This window comes from Microcebus murinus, chromosome X (genome assembly GCF_040939455.1).
Source record: "Microcebus murinus isolate Inina chromosome X, M.murinus_Inina_mat1.0, whole genome shotgun sequence".
Classification (NCBI taxonomy): domain Eukaryota; kingdom Metazoa; phylum Chordata; class Mammalia; order Primates; family Cheirogaleidae; genus Microcebus; species Microcebus murinus.
Window position 1 is genome coordinate 324,436 of NC_134136.1, and position 21,503 is coordinate 345,938.

The 21,503-nt window shown below is 37.1% G+C and overlaps 1 protein-coding gene across 4 annotated transcripts in view; it reads right to left on the reverse strand.

Annotated features, from left to right (window-relative positions):
- MTMR8 (myotubularin related protein 8) overlaps nt 1-21,503 on the reverse strand; it is a 144,737-nt gene that overhangs the window by 33,241 nt on the left and 89,993 nt on the right. For all 4 annotated transcript variants that reach the window (XR_012916056.1, XM_012750001.3, XM_012750000.3 and 1 more), the window contains one exon: nt 19,244-19,372. Coding sequence is in view for 3 of the 4 variants with exons in the window: in XM_012750001.3 (XP_012605455.1) it covers nt 19,244-19,372 (129 nt within the window). In the remaining variant the exon portion in view is untranslated. The remainder of the gene's footprint in view (nt 1-19,243; nt 19,373-21,503) is intronic.

The following is a 21,503-nucleotide window of genomic DNA, read 5'->3' on the forward strand; positions in this document are numbered from 1 at the left end:
TTGTGGTTTTGATTTGCATTTCCCTGATGATTAGAGATGTTGAGCATTTTTTCATATCTTTGTTGGCCATTCTTCTGTCTTCTTTAGAAAAGTTTCTGTTCAAGTCCTTTGCCAACTTTTTAATAGGATTATTTGATTTTTTCTTCCTGATTTTCGTGAGTTCTAAGTATATTCTAGTTATCAGTCCCTTATCGGATGCATAGGATGCAAAAATTTTCTCCCATTCTGTAGGTTATCTGTTTACTTTCATGACTATTTCTTTGGCTGTGCAGAAGTTTGGTAGTTTGATCATGTCCCATTTATTTATTTTTGTTGCTGCTGTGATTGCCTTTGGGGACTTCTTCATAAACTCTTTGCCCAGGCCGATGTCTAGGAGAGTGTTTCCAACTTTTTCCTCTAGAGTTCTAATAGTTTCATACCTTAGGTTTAAGTCTGTTACCCAGCGTGAGTTGGTTTTTGTGAGAGGTCAGAGGTGTGGGTCCTGTTTTAGCCTTCTACAGGTGGCTATCAAGTTTTCCCAGCACCATTTATTGAAAAGGGATTATTTTCCCCAGCGTATGTTTTTGTCTGCTTTGTCAAAGATTAGATGGCTATATGAGGATGGTTTTATATCAGGATTCTCACATCTGTTCCACTGGTCAATATTCTTATTTTTGTGCCAATACAAGATTGTTTTAATTACTACAGCTTTGTAGTATAGTTTGATATCTAGCATATTAATGCCTCCATTTTGTTTTTGTTGCCTAGAATTGCTTGATATTCGGGGTCTTCTTTGGATCCATACAAAGCGTAAAATTATTTTTTCTATATCTGTGAAGAATGCTGATGGGATTTTAAAATAGGTATTGCATTGAATCTGTAGATCAGTTTGGGTAGTATAGACATTTTGATGATATTGTCTGCCGATCCAAGAGCATGGTATGGATTTCCATCTGTTTACATCCTCTGCTATTTCCTTCCTCAGTGTTTCATAGTTCTCCCTGTAGAGGTCTTTTACGTCCTTGGTTAAGTATATTCCTAGGTACTTTAATTTCTTTGTTGCTATTGTGAAGGGAATTGAGTCTTTGATTTGAATCTCAATTAGATTGTTGTTGGCGTATATGAATGCCTCTGATTTCTGTGTATTGATTTTGTATCCTGAGATTTTACTAAATTCATTGATCAGTTCCAGGAGTTTCTTGGTTGAATATTTGGGGTTTTCTAGATACAATATCATATCATCAGCAAACAGTGAAAGTTTGATCTCTTCTGCCCCTATTTGGATACCTTTGATTCTATTTTCCTGTCTGATTGCTGTAGCCAAGACTTCCAGCACTATGTTGAACAGAAGTGGAGATAGTGGGCAGCTTTGTCTGGTTCCAGTTCTAAGTGGGAATGCTTTCAATTTTTCACCATTCAGTATGATGTTGGCTATGGGTCTGTCATATATGGCTTGTATCATTTTTAGGTATGTCCCTTCTATGCCTATTTTCTTAAGTGTTCGTATCATGAAAGGGTGTTGAATTTTGTCAAAAGCTTTTTCTGCATCTACTGAAAGAATCATGTGGTCTTTGTTTTTGCTTCTGTTTATGTGGTGAATTGCATTTATAGATTTACGTATGTTGAACCATCCCTGCATCCCTGGGATGAAGCCCACTTGGTCGTGGTGGATTATTTTTTTGATAAGCGTCTGGATTCGGTTAGCTAAGATTTTGTTGAAAATTTTTGCATCTATATTCATTAGGGATATTGGTCTGTAGCTTTCTTTTTTTGTTGCATCCTTTCCTGGTTTTGGTATCAGAGTAATATTCGCTTCATAAAAGGTGTCAGGGAGGTTTCTGTTCTTCTCGATGTTGTGGAATAGTTTCTGCAAGATAGGTACTAGTTCTTCTTTGTAAGTGTGGTAAAATTCGGGTGTGAAACCATCTGGACCGGGACTTTTCTTTTTAAGGAGATTTTTAATTGCTGTTTCTATTTCAGCTCTTGAGATTGGTCTGTTCAGGGAATCTATTTCTTCCTGGTTGAGCCCAGGGAGGCTGTGTGTTTCTAGAAATTTGTCCATTTCCTCCACATTTTCCAGTTTGTGTGCATAAAGATTTTTGTAGTATTCATAAATTGTATCCTGTATCTCTTTGGGATCAGTTGTGATATCTCCTTTTTTATTTCTGATGGAGCTTATTAGAGATTTCTCTTTTCTGCTTTTCGTTAGCTTAGCCAATGGTATGTCAGTTTTGTTTATTTTTTCAAAGAACCAACTCTTTGTTTAATTAATCTCCTGAATAGCTTCTCTGTTTTCAATTTCGTTTAGTTCTGATTTGATCTTGATCTCACTTCTTCTGCTGGGTTTGGGGGGTTGGTCTATTCAACTTTTTCCAGCTCTTTGAGTCGTTTCATTAGATTGTCTATTTGTGATCTTCTTGTCTTTTGGTTATAGGCATTTATGGAGATAAACTTTCCTCTCAGAACTGCTTTAGCTGTGTCCCAGAGGAGTTGATAACTTGTCTCTCCATTGTCCATTTCTTCATAGAATTTTTTTATTTCCATCTTGATTTCTTCATTTATGAAGGAATCATTTAGTAGGAGGTTGTTTAATTTCCACATTTTTGTGTAGAAATGTGAGTTTCTGTTAGGGTTGATTTCTACTTTTATTCCACTGTGATCTGAGCAGGTACATGGTATGATTTCTATTTTTTTAAATTTCTTGAGATTTACTTTGTGTCCTAGGATATGGTCAATCTTAGAGAATGTCCCGTGAGCTGATGAGAAGAACGTATATTCAGTGGATTTTGGGTAGAATGTCCTGTAAATGTCAGTCAGACCCAATTGTTCTAGAGTTTTGTTTAAGTCATTATTTCTTTATCAATTTTCTGTTTGGAAGATCTGTCTCGTGCCGTCAGTGGGGTGTTGAAATATCTGGTGATTATGGTATTGCTATTAATCAATTGGCTTAGATTCAGTAAGGTTTGCTTTATGAAACTGGGTGCACCTAAGTTGGGTGCATATATATTTAAAATTGTTATCTCTTCTTGTTGAAGTGTGCCCTTCACCATTATATAATGACCCACTTTGTCTTTCACTACTTTTGTTGGTTTACAAACTAAATCGTCTGAAATTGGAACTGCCATGCCAGCCTTCTTTTGCCTTCCACTTACCTGGAATACTGATCTCCACCCTTTTACTTTTAGTCTATATGCATCCTTGCAGGTTAGATGTGTTTCCTGAAGACAACATATACTTGGCCTGTATTTTCTTATCCATTCAGCCAGCCTATGTCTCTTGAGTGGAGAGTTTAAGCCATTCACATTTATTGAGAGAACTGATAGGTAAGGCAGATTACTGTTCATTCTGTTGCATTGGATGTTGTTGCTTTGATTTCTCTCTTGAGCCATTGTACTATATCTGACCTTTAATCTTTGGGTTTTGGTTGTTTTTATATTCGTGAGTTTTTATTATGGTGTTCCGTGTGTAACACTGTTTTGAGTACTTCTTGCAGGGCTGGTCTTGTCTTGGTGAATTCTCTGAGACTTTGCTTGTCTGAGAATGTCTTTATTTCTCCTTCATATCTGAAGCTTAGTTTTTCAGGGAATAAGATTCTAGCCTGGGCATTGTTTTGTTTCAGAAGACTGAGAATGGGGCCCCAGTCTATCCTGCTTGGAAAGCCTCATTAGAGAAGTCTGGTGTTATTCGAATTGGCTTTCCCTTGTATGTCACTTGCTTCTTTTGTCTTACAGCTCTTAGAAGGGCCTCTGTAGTTGACATTTTGGTCAGTGTGATGACTGCATGTCGTGACGTCTTCCTGTTTGCATTGAATCTCCCAGGGGTTCTATGAGCTTCTTGAACTTGTATATCGAGATTTTGAGCAACGCCTGGGAAACGTTCCTCTATTATATCTTCAAATAGCTTGTCCAACCCTTGAGTGTTTTCTTCTTCCCCTTCTAGTAACCCTATGACCCTCACATTAGGTTTCTTCACATAATCCCACATCTCCTGTAGGCTTTGTTTTTTTCTCTTGTTTCTCTGCTCTATCTTTGTGACGGTTTTATTTTGTTGGAGGGTGTTATCTTCAAGCTCTGAAATTCTTTCTTCTGTTTGATCTACCCTGTTCTTGAGACTTTCCACTGTGTTTTGTAGTTCCCTGAATTGATTCTTCATTTCCAGGAGTTCGGTTAAACTTTTCTTCATTGTGTCTATTTCTTTAGTGAACTTTTCTTCTAGGTCCTGGAGGCTTTTTGTGGTTTCTTTGTGTTGGTTAATGAGTTGTTGCAGCTCGGTGAGTGTTCTTATCATCCACATACGAAATTCCTCTTCTATCATTTTGGTTGCCTGATTTGGGTTGGTGCCCGTTTCTAGGGGGCTGATGCTCCTTTTTGGGGGTGTGTTTTCCGTTTGGTTCTTCATATTTCCTGTGTTCCTTCACTGATTTCTTCCCATGTCGATCAGTTGTTGTTTCTTTCCTTTAGGTTTTTGTTTGGGTATTGACACGCCTTGTTTAGTTTCTGAGCCGGTAGGTGGTGTCTGTGGGTGAGATTCGACCACTCCCTGTATAATGAGTCAGTGGGTGTTGTGAAAAGGCTGTGCAGGATGCCGTCCCTGTCAGTAGGTGGTGGTTGCTTGGAGGAACAGGCTATGCTGTTGTTTTTGCATCCTGTTATCAGCTCTTGTTCTGGGCAGAGCTGGCTTGGGTAAGCCTGCCCTCAGGCACCACCACTGTCATTAGCAGGGGTCAAAGTTCTGTTCTCTGCTTCCGGGAAAAGCTGTCAGGGCGGGGCTGGAATGGCCCAACTCAGCCAGAAAGTCTGCTTGTGGGGGTGGACTGTCTGAGACCCGCAGTCTGGAGCGGGCCTCACTTCTTTCCACCCTCCCCAACTCTGCAGCTACTCCTCGGCCTCTGCCAGCAGGCCAGACCACATGCCACCAAGCCTCCCCAGACTGTGATTCTGGCGGGGAGGTTCCCTGGAACGCCACCTGGAGTGGCCGTATGGCCTCCTTTTGGGAGGAGGGCTTCCCTCTAGGATGCTGATCTGCCCTTGCAGGCACACACACCTCAGTAGGCTGTTCACATATATCCCTTCTGTGCCCCGGGCAATGCTAGACCTCGGTGCATGGGATCTGGTCTACAGGTCTGACCTCTGGGCCCCAAAGTTCAAACCGTATCCCTGCCAGGGAGAGGAGCTCCGGTCCCAGCTGGGCTCCACAGGGAGCCCAAGCTGGGTCTATGTCTGTCAGCCTCTGAGTCTGCACCGTTCTCCTGGGAACACCGTGCCAGCAGCACCTGGGAGGGCTGGCGGGTAGGGAGCTCACAATCTGAGTTCCCCTTAGTCAGCTGTAGGGTCCCAAAAGGGAAGGTCCTGTTCCCTGGAGGTGCCTCTGGCTGGTGGCTGTATTGTCTCTCTGGGCAGCCGCGGGTAGGGTCGGCGGAGGGGAGAAGGAGGCAATATGGTGCCTGCCGTGCGGCTCGGGTCTGTGCACATGGAGGTACCGGGAGGGAGTTGGGAGCCTGCTGCCGCGTCTGCTACAGGCTCACCGCTAGCTGGCGTCAGCCGTCTCTGGGCTGGTGTCCGCAAATCTCTCCACCCGCTGGGGATCCTACCAGCAGTCCCAGATGCAGGGGGGGGGGGAAGGTGAATTATCCACCTACCCTTGCCGCTGGTCTCCGGGCTGCTCCGCCGGTCTCAGCTTCCAGTTCACCTCCGCAGCCTCCTCCCGTGGAGTTTCCTGGGGTCTCAGGTACCCCTCCTTCCGGCCCTTGTCCGCTGTATGCTCGTCTTCTTGCTTCTCTTTTCTAATTTCTGCTAGAATCTGTCTTTTCTGCAGAGACACTCTGTGTGGCGGTGTTTCTCGTCTCGCCATCTTGTTCCCGATATGCCTATATCATTATTATTGAAATGAATTTCTTGCAGGCTGTATATAGTGAGGTAATTTAACTACCTGTGCCAATCTTTTTAATTGATATATTTAGATCATTGACATTTAACATAATTATGATATTTTATAGCCTAATTCTCCCATTATTACTGTTTATTCATTCTGTCATTTTTCTTTTCTTGTTCTGACTTCCTGTGGGTTACTTGAATATTTTTTTTTAATTTTGTTTTCATTAATCTAAAGTGTTTTTGAGTGTATCTCTGTATAGGTTTTTAGTGGTTTCTCTAGGCAGTATATTATGCACGTGTATGTATATACTCCGCATGTACGTGTGCATGTCTATGGCTTATCAAAGTGTACTGGTGTCAGCATTTTACAAGTTTGAGTGAAGTATACAAATCCTACTTCTCTTTATATCCCTTTGCTCTCCCCCACTTATAATGTAATTGTCCTAAATATTTTCTCTACATTCAGAACCCTATCAAACAGTGTTATAATTTTTGCTTGCACTGTCAAAAAATTAGACAATTCAAGAGGAGATGGAAAGTATTGTATTTATACATATATCTATTTTTTCCATTGTTCTTTCTTTTTTTCTGATGTTCTGAGGTTCCTTCATTTATTATTTCCTTTCTCAAAAACGTCTTTTAGCCTTTCGTTTAGGGTAGGTCTGCTGGTGACAAATTCTTAGTTTTCTTTAATCTGAGAAAGTCTTCATTTCTCCTTCATTCTTAAAGATTATTTTTATCAGTTATATAATTTTGCATTCATAGTTCTTTTCTTTCAACACTTGAAAATATTGTGCAACTTCCTTCTAGCTTCCCATGATTTCTGATGAGAAATCTTCTGTCATTTGAATTGTTTTCCCCCTGTAAGTAAGGTGTCATTTCTATTTACAAGAATTTGTTTAGTTTTAATAAACATGACTATAATGTGTCTTGGTGTAAATTTATTTTGGGTTTATCCTGTTTGATGCTCAATCACCTTCTTGAATCTATAGGTGTATGCCTTTCACCATACTGGGACATTTTCTGCCATTATTTCTTTGAGTACATTTTCAGCTTCTCTATTTTTCTCCTCTCCTTCCTAGATTCCAATGATACAAGTGTTAAATCTTTTGTTATTGCCACACAGGTCCTTGAGGTTCTATTTACTTATTTTTTCAGTTAGTTTTCTCTCAGATTGAGAAGTTCCTATTTTTCTATATCAAGCTCATAGATTCTTTTCTCCCTCCTTTCCATTCTGCTGTTGAGCCCATCCATTTAGTTCTTTCATTTGTTACTGTATTATTTGGTTGTATAATTTCCATTTGTTTCTCCTTTATATCTTTAATTTCTTTGCTTTACTTTTTTTCACTGTTTCAAGCTTGTAATTGTTTCTTGAAGCATCTTAATGAAAGTTGTTTAAAATCTTTGTCAAATAATTCTAGCATCACTCTCTTCTTGGTGTTGGTATCTATTAATTACTTTTTTCACTCAAGTTGATATTTTCCTCATTCTTGGTCAGATGATTGATTTGTAACTGAAACCTACACATTCTAGGAATTTTGTTAAGAGATGTGATCTTATGTAGATCTTCTGTTTTAGCAGGTTTAATATGACGCTGTTCTGACAGGGGATAATAAAGGAGAAGGTGGGAATACATTCCCTTCACAATAGCAACAAAGAAATTAAAGTACCTAGGAATATACTTAACCAAGGACATAAAAGACCTCTACAGGGAGAACTATGAAACACTGAGGAAGGAAATAGCAGAGGATGTAAACAGATGGAAATCCATACCATGCTCGTGGATCGGCAGACTCAACATCATCAAAATGTCTATACTACCCAAACTGATCTACAGATTCAATGCAATACCTATTAAAATCCCATCAGCATTCTTCACAGATATAGAAAAAATAATTTTACGCTTCGTATGGAACCAAAAAAGACCCCGAATATCAAGAGCAATCCTAGGCAACAAAAACAAAATGGGAGGCATCAATATGCCAGATATCAAACTATACTACAAAGCTGTAGTAATTAAAACAATATGGTATTGGCACAAAAATAGGAATATTGACCAGTGCAACAGATGTGACAATCCTAATATAAAACCATCCTCATATAGCCATCTAATCTTTGACAAAGCAGACAAAAACATACGCTGGGGAAAATAATCCCTCTTCAATAAATGGTGCTGGGAAAACTGGATAGCCACCTGTAGAAGGCTAAAACAGGACCCACACCTTTCACCTCTCACAAAAACCAACTCACGCTGGATAACAGACTTAAACCTAAGGTATGAAACTATTAGAACTCTAGAGGAAAAAGTTGGAAACACTCTCCTAGACATCGGCCTGGGCAAAGAGTTTATGAAGAAGTCCCCAAAGGCAATCACAGCAGCAACAAAAATAAATAAATGGGACATGATCAAACTACCAAGCTTCTGCACAGCCAAAGAAATAGTCATGAAAGTAAACAGACAACCTACAGAATGGGAGAAGATTTTTGCATCCTATGCATCCGATAAGGGACTGATAACTAGAATATACTTAGAACTCACGAAAATCAGGAAGAAAAAATCAAATAACCCCATTAAAAAGTGGGCAAAGGACTTGAACAGAAATTTTTCTAAAGAAGACAGAAGAATGGCCAACAAACATATGAAAAAATGCTCAACATCTCTAATCATCAGGGAAATGCAAATCAAAACCACAATGAGATATCACTTAACCCCAGTGAGAATGGCCTTTATCAAAAAATCTCCAAACAATAAATGCTGGCGTGGTTGCGGAGAGAGAGGAACACTCCTACACTGCCTGTGGGACTGCAAACTAGTTCAACCTCTGTGGAAAGCAATATGGAGATACCTTAAAGCGATACAAGTGAATCTACCATTTGATCCAGCAATCCCATTGCTGGGCATCTACCCAAATGATCCAATGACACTCTACAAAAAAGACACCTGCACTCGAATGTTTATAGCAGCACAATTCATAATTGCAAGGCTGTGGAAACAGCCCAAGTGCCCATCAATCCAAGAATGGATTATTAAAATGTGGTATATGTATACCATGGAGTACTATTCAGCTCTAAGAAACAATGGTGATATAGCACATCTTATATTTTCCTGGTTAGAGCTGGAACCCATACTACTAAGTGAAGTATCCCAAGAATGGAAAAACAAGCACCAGATATATTCTCTAGCAAACTGGTATTAACTGAGAAGCACCTAAGTGGACACATAGGTACTACAGTAATAGGGTATTGGGCAGGTGGGATCGGGGAGGGGGGCAGGTATATACATACATAATGAGTGAGATGTGCACCATCTAGGGGATGGTCATGATGGAGACTCAGACTTTTGTGGGGAGGGGGGGAAATGGGCATTTATTGAAACCTTAAAATCTGTACCCCCATAATATGCCGAAATAAAAAAAAAAGAAAGTTAAAGATCAAAGCCCAGATACCACAATGGGTCAAGAGAGAAAACAAAGCAACAAAGTTCAACCCAACATAATGAACAGAAATCTGCCCCACCTATCAGTTGTCTCAATAAATGTGAGTGGCTTGAATTCCCCACTCAAGAGACACAGGCTGGCCAAATGGATAAAAAAAAAAACACAAGGCATGTATCTGCTGCCTTCAGGAAATACATCTAACCTCCAATGATACAGTTAGACTAAAGGTAAAGGGGTGGAGAACAATATTTTCAGCAAACAGAAGCCAAAAGAAAGCTGGCATAGCGGTGCTGATTACAGATAACTTAGCTTTTAAATCAACAAAAGTAATAAAAGACAAAGAAGGTCACTATATAATGGTGAAGGGCACAGTTCAACAAGAAGACATAACAATTCTAAATATATATGCAGCAAACCTTGGTGCACCCAGATTCATAAAGCAAACTCTACTTGATCTAAACAAATGGATAAACAACACCACCATAATAGTCGGAGACTTTAACACCCTACTGACAGCACAGGACAGATCCTTGAAACAGAAAATCAACAAAGAAATAATGGACTTAAAACAAAACTCTAGAACAAATGGGCATGATTGACATTTACAGCACTGAATATACTGAAATCACTCAATATACATTCTTCTGTTCAGCTCGTGGGAAATTCTCTAAGATTAATGATATCCTAGGACAAAAAGCATGTCTCAAATAATTTTAAAAAAATAGAAAGTATACCATGTATCTTTTCAGACTACAATGGAATAAATGTAGAAATCAATTCTAACAGGAGTTCTCATTTCTACACAAAGTCATGGAAACTAAACAACCTTCTGCAGAATGATCGCTTCATAAATGAGGAAATCAAGATGGAAATCAAAAGATTCTTTGAACTAAATCACAAAGAGGACACAAGTTACCAAAACCTGTGGACACAACTAAAGCAGCCCTGAGAGGAAAGTTTATTTCCATAAATGCCTATATCTAAAAGTGGAAAAGATCACAAATAGACAACCTAATGAATAGTCTCAAAGAGCTGGAAAAAGAAGAACAGACTGACCCCAAAGCCAGCAGAAGAAGTGAAATCATTAAGATCAAATCAGAACTAAACGAAACTGACAACAGGGAAAGCATATGGAAGATTAATAAAACAAAAAGTTTTATTGGTTCTTTGAAAAAATAAAGTTGGTTCTTTGAAAAAATAAACAAAATTGACACACCATTGGCTAGCCTAACAAAAAGCAAAAAGAAAAACCTCTAATAATCTCCATCAGGAACAATAAAGGAGAAATCACAACTGATGCCACGGAGATACAAGATATAATTTATGAATATTACGAAACCGCTATGCACACAAACTGGAAAATGTGGAGGAAATGGACAATTTCTTAGAAACACACAGCCTCCCTAGGCTCAACCAGGAAGAAATAGAATTCCTAAACAGACCAATATCAGGTACTGAAATTGAAACAACAATAAAAAACCTTCCTAAAAAGAAAAGTTCTGGACCAGATGGTTTCACACCCGAATTTTACCACACCTACAAGGAAGAACTGGTGCCTATCTTGCAGAAATTATTCCACAACATCGAGAAGGACAGAATCCTCCCCAACACATTTTATGAAGTGAACACAACCCTGATACCAAAACCAGGAAAGGATACAACAAAAAAAGAAAACTACAGATCAATATCCCTTATGAATATAGATGAAAAAATTTTCAACAAAATCCTAGCCAATTGAATCCAGGCGCTTGCCAAGAAAATAATCCATCACAACCAAGCAGGATTCATCCCAGGGATGCAGGGATGGATCAACATACACATATCTATAAATGTAATTCACCATATAAACAGAAGCAAAAACGAAGACCATATGATCCTCTCAATAGACACAGAGAAAGCATTTCACAAAATTCGACATGCTTTTATGATAAGAACGCTCAATAAAATAGGCATACACGGGGCTTACCTAAAAATTATACAAGCCATAAATGACAAAACAATAGCCAATATCATACTGAATGGGGAAAAGTTGAAAGCATTCCCACTTAGAACTGGAACAAGACAAGGTTGCCCACTATCTCCACTTCTATTTAACATAGTGCTGAAAGTCCTTGCTACAGCAATCAGACAAGAAAATGGAATTAAGGGTATCCAAATGGGAGCAGAAGAGAGCAAATTCTCACTCTTCGCTGATGATATGATATTATACTTAGAAAACCCCAAGGATTCAACCAAGAGACTCCTGAAATTGATTAATGAATTTGGTAAAGTCTCATGATACAAAATCAATACACAGAAATCAAAGCATTCATATATGCCAACAACAGTAAAAGTGAGAACCAAATCAAAGACTCAATTGCCTTCAAAATAGCAACAAAGAAAATAAAGTACCTAGGAATATATTTAACTAAGGAGGTAAAAGATCTCTACAGGGAGAACTATAAAACACTGAATAAAGAAATAGCAGAGGACGTAAACAGGTTGAAGAATATACCATGCTCATGGATCGGCAGAATCAACATTGTTAAGATGTCTATACATCTTAACCTACAGAGTCAATGCAATCCCTATAAAAATACCATCATTCTCCACAGGTAAAGAAAAAATAGTTTTACGCTTCATATGGCACCAGAGAAGACCCCATATAGCAAAATCATTCCTAGGCAATAAAAACAAAATAGGAGGTATCAATTTACCAGATTTCAAACTATACTAGAAGGCTACAGTAATTCAAACAGCTTTGACTGGCACAAGAACAGGGACACTGACCAGTGGAACAGAACAGAGAACCCAGATATAAAACCATCCTCATATAGCCAACTAATCTTCGACAAAGCAGACAAAAACATACACTGGGGAAAAGAATCTTTATTTAATAAATCATGCTAGGAAAACTGGATAGCCACATGTAGAAGACTGAATCAGGACCCACACCTTTCACCTCTCAAAAATCAACTCACACTGGGTAACTGACTTGAACATCAGGTGTGAAACTATTAGAATTCTAGAGGAAAACATTGGAAATACTCTTCTAGACATTGGCCTAGGCAAAAAATTTATGAAGAAGACCCCAAAGGCAATCACAGCAACAACAAAAATAAATAAATGGGACCTGATCAAATTAAAAAGCTTCTGCACAGCCAAAGAAACTGTCAAGAGAGCAAACAGACAACCCACAGAATTGGAGAAAATTTTCAGAAGCTACACATCCGATAAAGGGCTGATAACTAGAATCTATTTAGAACTCAGTAAAATCAGCAAGAAAAAATCAAACAACCCTATCAAAAAATGGCAAAGGACATGAACAGAATCTTCTCAAAAGAAGACAGAATAATTGCCAACAAACATATGAAAAAATGCTCAACATCTCTAATCATCCGGGAAATGTAAATCAAAACCACAATGAGATATCATTTAACTCCAGTGAGAATGGCCTTTATCAAAAAGTCCCCAAACAATAAATGTTGGTGTGGATGTGGAGAGAGAGGAACACTCCTACACTTCTGGTGGGACTACAAACTAGTTCAACCTCTGTGGAAAGCAATATGGAGATACCTGAAAACGATATAATTAGATCTACGATTTGATCCAGCAATTCCACTACTGGGCATCTACCCAAAAGATCAAAAGTCACTTTATGAGAAAGACACCTGCATTCTAATGTTTATAGCAGCACAATTCATAATTGCAAAGTTGTGGAAACAACCCAAATGCCCATCAATACATGCGTGGATTAATAAAGTGTGGTATATGTATACCATGAGTACTATTTAGCTCTAAGAAACAATGGTGATATAGCACCTCTTGTATATTCCTGGATAGAGCTGGAACCCATTCTACTAAGTGAAGTAGTACACCACATGTACTCACCAGCAAATTAGTATTAATGGATCAACACCTAAGTGGACATATAGGAAAATCATTTATCGGGTGTTGGGCGGTTAGTAGGGGGAAGGAGGGGATGGGTATATACAAACACAATGAGTGAGATATACAATGTTTGGGGGATGGTCACGCTTGAAGCTCTGAGTCAAGGGGGGAGGGGGACATGGGCAATATATGTAACCTTAACATTTGTATCCCCATAATATGCTGAAAAAAAAAATTAAAAAAAATAAAGAAAGAAAACTGCAAATAAAAAAAGAAAAGAAAATTAAGCAACATGCTCTTGAACAACAATTGGGTGAATCAAGAAATTAAAAGTAAATTTATAAATTTCTTAATACAAATAAAAATGAAAACACAACATACTCTAACCTTTGGCATATAGATAAAGTAGTTCTAAGAGGGAAGTTTATAACAATAAGCACCTACATCAAAAAAGAAGATCTCAAAAACCTAATGATATACCCCAAGGAACTAGAAATGCAAAAAACAACTAAACTTAAAATTAGTAGAAGGAAGGAAATAATAACGATCAAAACAGAAATAGAGAATAAAAAAAAATACAAAAGATCAATGATACAAAGAGTTCGTTTTTTGAAAAGATAAACAAAACTGACAAACCATTAGCCAGACTAACAATAAAAGAGAGAAGACTCAAATACAATCAGAGATGAAAAAAGTAGCATTACAACTGATATCACAGAAATACAAAGTATGATAAGAGACTATTAGGAACAATTATGTGCCAAAAAATAGGATAACCTATAAGCAATGGATAAATTTTGTACACATGCAAAACCTCCAAGATTCGACAGTGAAAAAATAGACAATCTGAACAAATCAATATGAAGTAATGAGATCAAAATAGTAATAAAAAGTCTCTCATCAAAGAAAAGCCCAGAACTTGATGGATTCATTACTGAATTCTAACGAACATTTAAAAAAGAACTGATACCAATTCTCCTCAAACTATTCAAGAAAACTGAAGAGGAGGGAATGCTTCCAAAGTCATTCTGTGAGGCCAGCATTATCCTGATAAGAAAAGCAGACAATGACACAACAAAAAATGAAAACTATAGATCAATATCCCTAATGAAAATGGATGTAAAAATCCTCAACAAAATACTAGCAAACATAGTTTAACAGCACATTAAAAAGCATTCACTCTGATAAAGTGGGATTCATCCCAGGGATGCAAGAATGGTTCAACATATGCAAATCAATAGACATGATACACCATATTAATAGAATGGAGGATCAAAACCATATGATCATTTCAATAGATGCAGAAAAAGCATTTGACAAAAGGCAACATCCTTCAATGATAAAAACTCTTAACAAATTAGCTATAACAGGTATGTAATTCCATATAATAAAGGCCATATATGACAAATTCACAGCTAACATCATACCGAACAGGGAAAAGTTAAAATTTTCCCCTAAGATCTGGAATAAGACAAGGATGCCCACTTTTACCAATTCTATTCTACATAGTACTGGGAGCCCCAGCCAGAGCAATTAGGCAAGAGACAAAGATAAAAGGCATCCACATTGCAAAGGAGGAAGTCAAACTATCCGGGTTATAGGTAACATAATTGTATATAGTTGACCCTTGAACAATGCTGGGGGGGGGGTGTTTAGAAGTATCAACCCCTGTGCAGTAAAAAATCCACATGTAACTTTTGACTTAACTACTAATAGGCTACTGTTGACCAGAAACCTTGCCAAAAACATAATCAATTGATTAACACATATTTTGTATGTTACATGTATTATATACTGTATTCTTACAATAAAGAAAAAATGTTAAGAAAATCATAAAAAAGGGAAAATATATCTTCTATTCCTTAAGTGACAATGGACCATCATAAATGTCTTCATCCTCATTTTCTTCATGTTGAGTAGGCTGAGGAGTAGGGGGAAGAGGAAGAGGAAACATTTGTCTGCTGTCTCAGGGGGTGGAAGAAAATCCACATATAAGTGTACTGGAGCAGTTCAAACCTGAGTTGTTCAAGGGTCAACTATATATAGAAAGCGGTAAAGACTCCACCAAAAAACTGTTAGAACTAATAAAGTAGGTAAAGTTACAAGATACAAAATCAACATACAAAAATCAGTATTGTTTTTATACATTAACAGTGAACCATCTCAAAGAGAAATCAAGAAAATAATCCTATTTATGATAGCTACAAAAAAAAAAATAAGATACCTAGGAATAAATTTAACCAAGGAGATGAAAACTCTCTTTACTGAGAACTATAAAAGACTGATGGAAGAAATTAAAGAGGACAAAAATAAATGGAAACATATCCCATCTTTATGGATTGGAAGAATTAATATTACCCATACCACCCAAAGCAATCTACAGATTCAATGCCATCCTTATCAAAATACAAATGACATTCTTCACATAAATAGAAAAAAGAATTCTAAAATTCATATGAAACCACAAAAGACCCTGAATAGCCAAAGCAATCTTGAGCAAAATAAAAAAATAAAAACAAACAAACAAACAAAAAACGCTGGAGGCATCACACTACCTGACTTCAAAATATATTACAAAGCTATAGTAATCAAAACAGCATGGAACTAGCATAAAAACAGACAGACAGACCAATGGAACAGAATAGACAGCCCAGAAAGAAAACCATGCATCTACAGCCAAATAATTTTTGAGAAAGGTCCAAAGAACACATGTTGGGGAAATGACAATCTTATATAAATGGTACTGGAAAAATTGGATATTCATATGCAGAAGAATGAAATGGAACCCCTATCTTTTACCATATACAAAAATCGACTCAAAATGGTTTAAAGACTTAAATGTAAGACCCAAAACTATGAAACTACTGGAAGAAAACATAGGGGAATCATTTTATGACATTGGACTGGGCAAGAATCTTTTGAATATGACTCCAAAAACACAGGCAACAAAAGCAAAAATAGACAAATGTGATTAAATAGAACTAAAGAACTTCTGCAGAGCAAAGAAAACAATCAACAGAGTGAAGAGACAACCTACAAAATGGGAGAAAATATTTGCAAACTATTTATCTGACAAGGGGTTAATATCCAGAATACATAAAAAATGCAAATGACTAACCCATCGATAGCAAAAACTCAAAAAATCCAATTAAAAATGGACAAAAAAACCTTAATAGGCATTTATCAAAAGACAACATAAAATGGTCAACAGGTATATGAAAAAATGAACATCACTAATCATCAGGGAAATGCAAATCAAAACCACCAAGAAATATCACTTCTCCCCAATTAGAATGGCTATTATCAAAAAGACAATAGCTGGGTATGGTGGCTCACATCTGTAATCCTAGCACTTTGGGAGGCCAAGGTGGGAGGATTGCTTGAGGCCAGCAGTTCAAGACGAACCTGAGCAAGAGTTAGACCCCATCTCTACAAAAAAATAGAAAAATTAGCTGGGCCTGATAGTGCACACCTATAGTCCCAGTTACTTGGGAGGCTAAGGTAGGAGAATTGCTTGAGCCCAGGAGTATGAGATTGCAGTGAGCTATGATGATGCAACGGCACTGTAGCCCAGGCAACAAAGTGAGACCCTGTCTCCAAAAAATATATATAAATAAATAAAATTCAAAAAAATAAAAAAAATAATTTAAAAATTTTAAAAGACAAAATGTAAATGTTGGTGGGGACATAGAAAAAAGGGAACCCTTACACACTATGAGTGGGAATATAAAATTGTTACAGCCATTATGGAAAACAGTACAGAGTTTCCTAAAAAATTAAAAATAGAACTATCAATATCATCCAGCAATCTCATTATTGGGTACATATCCAAAGGAAATGAAATCGGTTTGTCAAAGAGACATCTGCACTCCCTTGTTTATTGCTGCACTACTCATACTGGCTAAAATATGGAATCAACCTAAATGTCCACTTACTGATGAAATGATAAATAAAAGTGGCATACACACACACACACAATGGAATACTATTCAGCCATAAAATAGAATAAAATCCTGTCATTCACAGCAACATGGATGAACCTGGAGGACATTTTGTTAAGTAAAATAAGCCAGACACAGAAAGTCAAACACAGCATGATCTTTCTCATAAGTGGAATCTAAAAAAGTTGATTTTATAGAAGTAAAGAGTACTATACAGGTCACCAGAGGCTGAGGAGGTGGGAGATGGGGACTGGGAGAGAGGTTGGTCAATAGGTACAAAGTTATAGTTAGACAGGAGGATTCAGTTCTGGTGTTCTGTTAGACAGTATAGTCACAATAGGGTGACTATAACAAATAACCATGTAGTATATGTTTTAAGCTATCTAGCAGATTTTGAATATTTTCACTACAAAGACATGATAAATGTTTATTGATGGATATGGTAATTACCACAATTTGATCACTATGATACAATGTATACATGCATTGAAATGTCACCCGGTACTCCATAAATATGTATAATTATCATGTCTCAATTATTAAGTTTAAAAACACAATGAAATACCACCTTACTCTAATTAGAATAGCTATTATCAAAAAGACAAAAGATAACAAATGTTGGTGAGGAGGTCAAGTAAAGGGAACACTTACACACTGCTGGTAGACATGTAGTACAGCTGTTATGGAAAACAGCATGAAAGTTCCTCAAAAAATCAATATAATCCAGCAATTGCATAACTGGAGATACATATATGTAAAGGAAATAAAATTAGTGTGTTGAAGAGATATGGGTAATTCCACGTTTACTGAAGCACTATTTACAATAGCCAAAATATGGACTCAACCTAAGTGTCCATAAATTGATAAATAGATAAAGAAAATGTGGTATATATACACACAACAAAATATTATTTACTGACAAAGAACAAAATTCTGTCATGGCAATATGGATGAGCTTGGAGGACATTATGTTAAGTGTAATAAGTCAGGTACAGAAAGACAAAAGCAGCATGATCTCACTCATATGTGTAATGTAAAAGTTGACCTTACAAAAGTAGAGAATAGAACAATGGTTACCAGTGACTGGGGAGGAGTGCAGGAGAGGGAAATAGGGAGAAAATGGTCAATGGGTACAAAGTTACAATTAGATAAGAGAAACAAGTTTTGGTGTTCTATTGCTTAGTAGGGTGACTATAGTTAACAATAATGTACATTGCAAAATAGCAAGAAAAGGTGTTGAATGTTCTGGCTATAAAGAAATGATAAATATTTGAGGTAATGGATATGCTACTTTCTCTGATTTGATCATTATACAATGTATACATATATTGAAACATCATACTGTATCCTATAAATATGTACAAGTATGTGTCAATTAATTTTCTTAAAAAAGTAGTAATAATACAAAAATAAAACACTCAACAAACTAGGAACAGAAGAGAATGTCCTAAACACAATAAAGGACATTTGTAAAAAACCTATAGCTAACATCATACTCAATGGTTAAAGACTGAAAGCTTTTCCCCTTAGATCAGGAACAGGACAAAGATGCCTGCTTTCACTACTTATACTCAACACTGTACTGGAAGTTCTAGCCAAGGTAATTAGGCAAGAAAATAAAAGTCATCCAAATTGCAAAAGGAGAAGTAAAACTATCTCTATTTAGAAATGGCATGATCTTATATTTATAAAATACTAGAGAATCTACAAAACAAACTATTAGAGCTAATAAATATTCAGCTCTGTCTTGTACTCATTCAGCTGTCCATGAGCACTTGCAGCCTGCAGAAGCTTTGGAAAAATATAGCAAAAAATACCAGCATTCTCTTTGTTACTCTCATTTTCCCTTTGTTAGAGAAAGGGATAAAAAGAAGAAGAGGTACAGAGGAAGACTAAAGGAATGAAACAGCCTATATCTTGACTGGTTGTAGTCCTACAAATCAACTATTATTTCTTGTTTATTTTCCTAAGCAGGTAATAGTAAAGCCCCCCCCCCCCCCATCAAGAAATGGGTGCTATGGGGACAGAATATCCTAGTCCATAGCCAGGCTTGTGCAGACGGTGGCAGCTATTAAAGGAGCATCAAGAAAGCTGAGGCCCTGGGGCCTGCTATAAGAAAAGAGGGGACAGTTTAGGAACTTACTGAATGTTGTAGGGCACAGTACTAGGATTGAGTACCCCATACATAGTGAAGCCTTTATAGAGAGGGTTCCTGAAGTCTGGTTTCCTCTGAACCAAGAAAGGCCACACGGAATGTGTTTTCTCATAAACTCTGTCAGAAAAGAAAAACAAGCCCCCAAATTAAAAGCAGCAAGCAAGTAATCTCAACCATCCTGTTAAACTTGATAATCAGTCAAATTTTATTAATAGGTAAACCCAACTCAAGAGAGAGGGATAGGTATGATAGAAGGAAAATAAGCTGCTAATAAATGTTGCTAGAATAACAAATTATTTGGGCTTCAATTTATACATCTTTAAAGTGAATAGGAAATTAGAAAGAGCTCCATATTGGAGAGCAGGAGATTCTTAGTCTAGTCTCTGCTGTGGAATAGCTGTGTTATCTTGGGAAAATCCCTACCTCTTTCTGGGCCTGTTTCCTCAACTGTAAATTTAGTCTCCAAGGTCTCTTCTAAATCTAGGGATACTATGAACCAAAGATCTTTCCAGTTTTAAAAATTTCAGCATTGTTTTTAATGGTCTGGTAAATTAAGAAACAGGAACCCTAGAAGGTGAATTTCTGGCTTTTTTATATTTCATTTTATTTAAAGCCAGCTTCTTTTTCCTTCAGAAGGTTTAAAACAGTGAAAGACAATTAGAAATCTATACTAGCAAATGTTCATAAGTTATCCCAGATGGGCAACTAAAGACTGTGGTTATTTATATTGCAAGACTGATTCTTATATTTTAGTTGAAACCATGGTAAGCCTGTTCAACTACCAAGGAAGCCCCTTAGTTAATACCTCAAAATGCATGGAAATCACTGGTTTCCAATGATATATGCTGTGTAAACCATGCATGGGAAGGTCATCTGCATATATCGTGTCAAAGAAAGTTTAAGAAGAACTGAAGAGGAGTGGTATGGATGGTAAGAACTAAAATTGAGGTCTTGTAACTTTCACAATCATCAAACCATTTCAGTGAGGCCAAAGGCCCTGTATATCCATCTTTCTCATCTGTTGTTGGTTACAAACAGAAAAAGAATCTTGCAGAAATAAGGTAACCAATATTTGTTGAGTATTTACTATGTGTCAAACATTGTTCCAGACTCTTTATCTAAAATACTTCCTTAAATTTTCCTAACAAAATGCTGAGGTGTTTTAACCCCAAATTACTAATGTGAATGAGACAAAAAATTAATTTGCTAAAGGTCAAATAGGTAGTAGGTGACAAAGCCAAAGTCTAAACCCAAATCTGCCTGATTCTAAAGCCCATGCTTTTCCTTTCATGAATGAATGACGCTTCTGTTTGTTTTAATTAATCACTATTTTAACATATGTTAAAATCTTCAACTTTTGTACCTTCCTGTGTAGATTCAGATTTGTGTGGGAAATGGGTCCAGATATATTAACCTGACTTCAAGATGGGGAGAAAAGATTATGGAAAAGATCTTGGGTATTAATGCCTAGGGAAGCAAGTTAGAGACAGTAATACATATAAAAAAGCATTTGGGGAGGGAGTGAGAAAGGTATTGTTGCAGAAAGAAAGAGAAATGTGCATGGAAGCTACCAAGTAAATACAAATGTTAAAGCAGGAAGACTCATCACTGCTCTGTGTGTACAGGAAAACAGGATCACAAAGAGGTGATGTCATCCAGGCTACATCATAAAGGTGCCTGAGAAGTTGGGCTAACTACTAACTCAGCCAATAGCTGTGAAACAGGCATGGGTTGTGAAATAGCTACCTTCCTATTTCTTTTTCTGTGTCTAAAATAAAGATAATACTGCTCATAGATGTTCTGTCTTGTCAACCTGAAAAAGTACTTATGTTTTATATATTGTGGGGATGTTAGTTTAAGTACTTAAATATATATTGAAGTACTTAAGTGTGTGCGTGTATATATGTATATGTATCTCTCTCTCTCTCTCTCTCTATATATATATATATATATATATGTTTTATATATTGTGGGAATGTTAGTTTAAGTGCCCACAGGGGTGCAAACTCAAGTGCCTACAGGAACTGGGCAGATAACGTTAGAAGGGGGCTGAGAATAAACTACAGGGAGTGGTGAGAACTGTGGCCAACATGAGTGAATTTGCCTCATCCAAATGGAGCAGCTACTATTCAGCTCTAGTTGATTATTGTCATGAGAAAATGCAGATCCAGTGTTGCCAGACCTCTTGATTTTTCAGAATATCTTGGTATAGTGGAATCTTGGTATATGTGAAATCTCTTGATATTTA